At 39.9% G+C, this 6,105-nt stretch overlaps 1 protein-coding gene across 2 annotated transcripts; it reads right to left on the minus strand.

Annotated features, from left to right (window-relative positions):
• Window positions 1-1,776: 1,776 nt before the first annotated feature.
• On the minus strand, window positions 1,777-5,626 carry irak1bp1 (interleukin-1 receptor-associated kinase 1 binding protein 1). Of its 2 annotated transcripts, none has more exons than XM_053483242.1 (4): window positions 5,312-5,626; window positions 2,609-2,674; window positions 2,388-2,518; window positions 1,777-2,267 (listed from the first exon to the last, which is right to left on the minus strand). In XM_053483242.1, the coding sequence occupies exons 1-4, from the start codon at window positions 5,612-5,614 to the stop codon at window positions 2,012-2,014; spliced, it is 756 nt and encodes a 251-aa protein (XP_053339217.1). In that variant the 5' UTR covers window positions 5,615-5,626; the 3' UTR covers window positions 1,777-2,011. The 2 variants fall into 2 exon arrangements, with proteins under 2 accessions (XP_053339217.1, XP_053339216.1); XM_053483241.1 differs by having other exon boundaries at window positions 1,777-2,270.
• Window positions 5,627-6,105: the final 479 nt, after the last annotated feature.

The following is a 6,105-nucleotide window of genomic DNA, read 5'->3' on the forward strand; positions in this document are numbered from 1 at the left end:
TTTTTTTTTTTACTCTAGTCTCAATAAATCCTTGAGATTCACCTTGAATCTGAGTATTTTTTATTTATGTTTGGACTCAGCGCACACACCGTCATTTTCCATGTTTACAGTCTTGAACCTTTTCTTGATTTCAGTCTTGATTTATTTCCTATAACAGCAGCTTTTACAATAGTGCTGCGTGTAATTAAATTCACAGGTTTAGATTAATACGCTCGCTCTGATCCGTTCTGCGTGCCATAGTAATAGTGCATTCACTGAGACTTGTATGGTGGACAGTTCTTATAATCTGATCATATAACAGATGAAGAAGAAGTGCTGTAAGGTAACAGATTTCAGATGTTTAATTGTTGAAATGAGGGAATATATGGAAGGAGTCTCCAGTGTCAGCACTTTGTAATGTTGAGTAGCTCATTTTCTGTCGAGACATTCTGCAGAAACGAGTCTTACAATAAAGATGCCTTCACTGCTCTAAAGACTTTGTACTACAAATACAGTGCTGCACAGGTAATTGCATAAAAATCGAAATTGAAATATAAACCCGTGCAGTTATCTACTTGCAAAAAGAGGCAATTTATTACAGGTAATGTACGCATAGCAATAATAGTGAACTAAGACTCATCTTAAAACTGTCCAGTTAAAACATTATTCATCAGTGCATTGTATATTTTAAACTAGTGGTACTGTACATGTGTGTGTGTGTGCGTGACTGTGGTTACCAGGAAAGGCGAATTTGATGGTTTTTGAATATTAAAATAAGTAAATAAATTTGAAGCATTTGCAGGCATCAGGAGACAGATGCTAGTGACAGATGCTTTATGTGGTGTCAAAATAGTATCAAAATAATCGCATTTTAAATTTTCAGTCAAATCGTGCATCCCTACAAAAGTATTTTACATTTCTGTCACTTGTTTAGATTCTAATGTGATCAACAAACATTCATTCTTAAGATATTGTGTTAAGAGATTCCACACTAAAGTCACATGCATGCGGGAACGGATCTAAGATAAGGGTTCCTGAGTCTACATTGTGTTGCTGTATGACAAACAGGAAGGATGTTATTAGGGAAAATAATAATAAATTACTTTGACCTTGACCCTTTTTGAATTGACTGCATTTATTATAATAAAAATTTAACATAAATCCCTGAGAGATCATGCTAATGAGAATCACAGATGAATGGCAACCTGAAATCATTCAATTCAATTTTATTTCTGTAGCAACTTGTTTTGTGGATATTCCAAAACATGGAAACTTACCCGCTTTATAAACATACAGAAATACAGTACTTTACAAATAAGTTTTGACCCCCCCATTTCTTGATACTAATTGAATGATGTATATTAAATGAAAGAATTGGGAACAAATGTTTTACTGCAACAGGCTGCAAAGTGCCTACAGAATCTATTTAAAAATTGATTGTTTATGTAACAACCAGAGCAGCGACCTCATTTCCCCCCTCGTCTGTTCCAACCCCTCAGCATTCAGCATCAGCAGTATACTAATCACCAGCCTGATCATCTGCTCCTGTTTCTTACATGTTCATGCCTTAAGTTGGATATTTGTTCTGCGTAAATGCGTCACTGTGTGGCTTAACAAACAAAAACACGTTCATCTGGAACTGCTCAGGTACAGGGACTGGACGGAAAATAATGAGAGCCACAGAAGTCCTTCAGAAAGCCTGGAGAATTATTTCTCAAGACTACATAAAAAAAAGAAGAAATTCTGGCTGTTTGAAAGCAAAATATGAAGAAATAAGGGGTACTAAGTTTTGCACAATACTGGCCTTTTTATTAAAACATTATACATTTATAATTTGACAAAATATTGCTGTATAAAAGGAATAAAAACACTTTTGAGTGAAAACAGTAACTCTGCTGTTGTTTCAAGTCTGGCTAATCCAAATGTGGAGATGTGCCATTTCAACAGGTTGAGAAGTTGGCAATCTGTTGGCCCCTGACCCACAGCAGTCACTTACAGGATTTTAACTGTATTAAATAATCCGGGCCGGTCTTCATAATCTTTTCCTCGTACTGTTTTTGGGCCGCAGCTCAAACGTCACAAACACCTGCGATGATGCGGTGATGGACACCTGGCCCACCCTCTCTTGTAGAGTCTGAGTGCTGGCCACGCCCTCTTGCTGCCCAGACTTCCACTCCCGGGACTCCTCCTCCCGTACCAACAGGGGCCGTCCTAAACCCTGCCCTAGCAGGTTGCACACCTCGTGCGCTTTAAGGCGAGCGTTTTCCACGGCTGCTGCACACACACGCCTTCTGCACATAAGCACCAGATGGGCTGGTTAATCAAGCTGGATATGTGCGTAGTTATTTGCGAGTGTTTGTATTGCAAAATGATGCGTTAAACCATGTTCAGGAACATTTCAGGCTTACCGTAACACACTGAGGCTTTCTGAGCTGTGGGAGAAACGTGCATCTCCAACACACACGCTTCTGTCCAGCTTTTCAATTAGCACCGAGCGAACAGACTCCATCTTCACGAACTCTGAAAACACCATGATCACCTATTCCACACACACATACACACACACACCATACTCATCATTGCTTTATTAAATCCTGCATTAGTGTTGAAGTGTTTAACCGTGACCCACCTCTGCCTGCATGTGATACAGCTCTTCCTCTCTCTGCAAGTGCTTTATCACACTGATGTCCTCCTCCTGACAGAAAAGATTCAAACATAACAGCTTTTATCTTCGCTGTCAGTATACGGAGAATTAATACTGCTATTACAATAAATCATGTCTCAGTGTTTCCTCAGAAACATAACATTGACCGACTACACTGTTCCTCTTGTGAAGCTGATTTGATACTGAACTTTATTTCTTGTTCCTTGTTTAAACAATAGATTTTTTTCTAGACAAAAACATATACAGTACTAGGGGCATTCAAGTCAAACCGGGACTTTTGACTGTGCAGAATACAGTAAAACCGCCTGCTCCACTAATCCCCTGCTCCACTAATGCACTTATCCCACTAGTGGTTGGATACCTTCAAAGAAGAAAGTTTTCTCAGTACGCCAGAACCATGACCAGACATGTCTGAAACGCTTGCCTCCCAGGAACACAGCCTTTTTAAAAGTGTTTGCACCATTCAAATGTTTTACTGCCTTTAAAAGTCTTAAGTCTTTTACAAGAAATTTCATTAAAACTGCCAGTTTGTCTTGAACACCACTCGTATATGTGTATAAGTATTCACACATAAACACACACTATGTAATGAATCCCATGCATCAAAGAAAATGTATGTCCCATATATTTAATTGCAATTTGCCACATATGGCACATTTTTTACAGTATATATTGACATACTATTTTTTTATACTACCTGTAAAAAAAAGTCACTACCTGGATTTAACCAAGCAAATAATTTATAATAATATGATTAATATATGATTTAGCTATTTATATGGTTCAGTTGGCAACAAGTTATTTACTGTTATATAACTGATGCAGCGAGTCAACAACTGTGTCAAAAGACACTGCATCAAAAAACAACTAGTGTGATTGTTGAAACCACCAAAATTGGGCTAATAACTGAAAATAAAAAACCCTGAATCATTACAACATGGAAGGATAGTGATAACGAGGTCAGAAAAACATTCTGAATGAGCATCATGGGAGATCACTTAAACATTCAGTGAAATTAAATCATAAAAAAAAATAAACAAAAACAATATTGGGATTAGTTTGGATAATCGAGAAAAAAAAGGCTTCACTTTTGCTAGGAACCATAAAAAATGGACTGTGGAGTACTGGAAAAGGGGGATGTGGTCAGATGAGTCCCGATTTACCATGTTAGAGTGATGTGTGCATCAGGGTAAGAAGAGAGCGAGACCCATCATGAATGATCCATCATGAATAGTACCTACAATACAATACCACCATACATGCCTGTATGGCCAGTGTTATGATCTGGGGGTTGCTTCTGTTGATCAGTTCTAGGTTCAGCAGCATTATGTGTACAAACAACATATTGAATGACCAGAATTTCCATCAGTCGATTTTTTCTTCCCTGATGGCGCAGGCATATTCCATGCCAGGATTCATCATCCTCAAATTGTTAAAGTGTGGTTCAGGGAAAATGATACAGGATTTTCACACATGGATTGGCTACCATAAAGTCCAGATCCTAACCTAATTGAGAATCTTTGGGATGTGTTGGAGAAGGCTTTGACTCTTCCATCATTTATATAAGATCTTGGAGAGAAATTCGACTTTGTATGAAAATAAATGATGTGACATTGCAAGAGCAAGGTAATCCAATGGAATATTAGTGTGTGACTTTTTTTTTTTCTTTTTTCGGACGGGGGTCATGCATCACATGTACTGGAAATTCATAAATGTCCATGACATACCTGTCCATATATTACATTTCTGTATGGATAATTTTGTTATAACTAAAGCTTTACTCAGAATATGTTTGACGTCAGTAAAAGTGTTTCTGTATAGCTTGTGAATAAATAATGTAATAAAGGGTGCAAACTATTGCAAATGCTCATGAAGTCTTAGACCAAGTCTTAGTAGCCAGTTGCTGTAGTGTGTAAATTATGTAGATATAAGGGGGTATTAAAAAGTTTCGAGATTAGCTCAGTTTACAAGCTTTGTTTTTTGCTGCACATAAGTAAAATTGGCTATTGATGGTCTGGTCCCTGGGGACGAATTCTTGATGCACAAGCACATTTCGAAAAAGACAATGAGCATTCACTTGGCGAGCTGCGGACCTGCCTATCACTATCAGGTTTGTACCCATACACCCAATTTCGTCATGGTAATGATCCTTGACATGAAGGACGTGTCATTCACAGCACGATAACTCTTGGCAGATTTGATATGATGTTCTTTCTGCTCGCGGGTCAGCAGCCTGGGGATAAGCTTAACAGCAACATGGCATATGTTCAAATCACACGTGAGGATCGCCTGGACTGTTCTGTATGACACATGTCCTCCTGTTCTTAAAGCATGTGTGCCACTCAAAACACATCCGACGACTTGTTGCACCATAAACTTGTCAAACTTTGGCAGATTTGCCTAGTTCCTTCATGCAGGATGTCACGTTTGTTCTTTGTTCTAACTTGCCTACCAGCACCACTTGCACAGCTCCCGATGTAAACTTGTACAGGTCGGTGCTCCCTGTGACTGTGTGCTGCCTTGTGCTGCCACCTGCTGGCGAGTTACTAAACTAGTCTCCAAACTTTTTGATACCATACAGTAGAACTTTACAGCGCAGAGTAAAAAAATAGTTTTTTTTTTTTTTTGTGTGTGTGTGTGTGTGTGTGTGTGTGTGTGTGACCGCACCCTGAGTCCATGCTGGCGGCCGGTGTGTAGGATGTAGTCCAGTCTGCGCTGCACGCTGTCCGCCGCGTCCTTCGCGCTCTCCTTACTGCTGCACACGGAGACGGTGAGAGCGGCCCGGTCAGGCGGCACACACACCTCCGCGCTGCCCGTCACCTCCACCTGCCTCCCGCCGCCAGCACGCCGCCTGCACCCGCTACACCCCGCCTGCACATCCCGCTTTAGCTCCGGCTCATTCACATCACCGCTAACGGCGCCGGCAGCCGGGATCAGAGAGGCGAAAACTCGAGCCCGACTGTGCGCCATCTTGTAAACCTGTTAAGCGCTATGGCAACGCGCGCTGAGCATGACGGGTAATAAAGTACGACGGGAAATGTAGTCGAAAGGGGAAGAGGAACGCTACACTGGTGTGTGTGTGTCTAAAGGACTGTTAGATTTTACATAAAAAGAAAAAAACACATCTATCTATCTATCTATCTATCTATCTATCTATCTATCTATCTAGACTACCGTTCAAAAGTTTTGGAACACGTTCTAACTCCATAACTCCATGGTTCCTGATTTTTCTTTCTTTCTACATTGTAAAGGAATGCTGAAGGCATCCAAAAAATGCATTTATCTCCTTTGAACAGTTAATGGTGAGATGTTTCTGCTACTTCTGCTTTGTAAAGACTTCATAACGCCTCTAATCTGAGGTGCTGTTAATTGGTCATTTTTCAGGCTTATAACTCTAAATGAACTTCTCGTCTGCGGCAATCACTAAACAAAAATAAATAAATAAATTTGCAAGCGTTCTA

This window comes from Clarias gariepinus, chromosome 22, assembly GCF_024256425.1.
Source record: "Clarias gariepinus isolate MV-2021 ecotype Netherlands chromosome 22, CGAR_prim_01v2, whole genome shotgun sequence".
Taxonomy (NCBI): domain Eukaryota; kingdom Metazoa; phylum Chordata; class Actinopteri; order Siluriformes; family Clariidae; genus Clarias; species Clarias gariepinus.

Excerpts from the sequence above, each read along its gene's own strand:
- irak1bp1 (XM_053483241.1), bottom strand. The coding sequence starts at position 5,614 with ATGGCGCACAGTCGGGCTCGAGTTTTCGCCTCTCTGATCCCGGCTGCC. Across the intron at positions 2,675-5,311 it reads GCCGCCAGCATGGACTCAGG|GAGGAGGACATCAGTGTGAT; the intron begins GTGCGGTCACAC and ends CTTTTCTGTCAG. Across the intron at positions 2,271-2,387 it reads GAAAGCCTCAGTGTGTTACG|AAGGCGTGTGTGTGCAGCAG; the intron begins GTAAGCCTGAAA and ends GCTTATGTGCAG.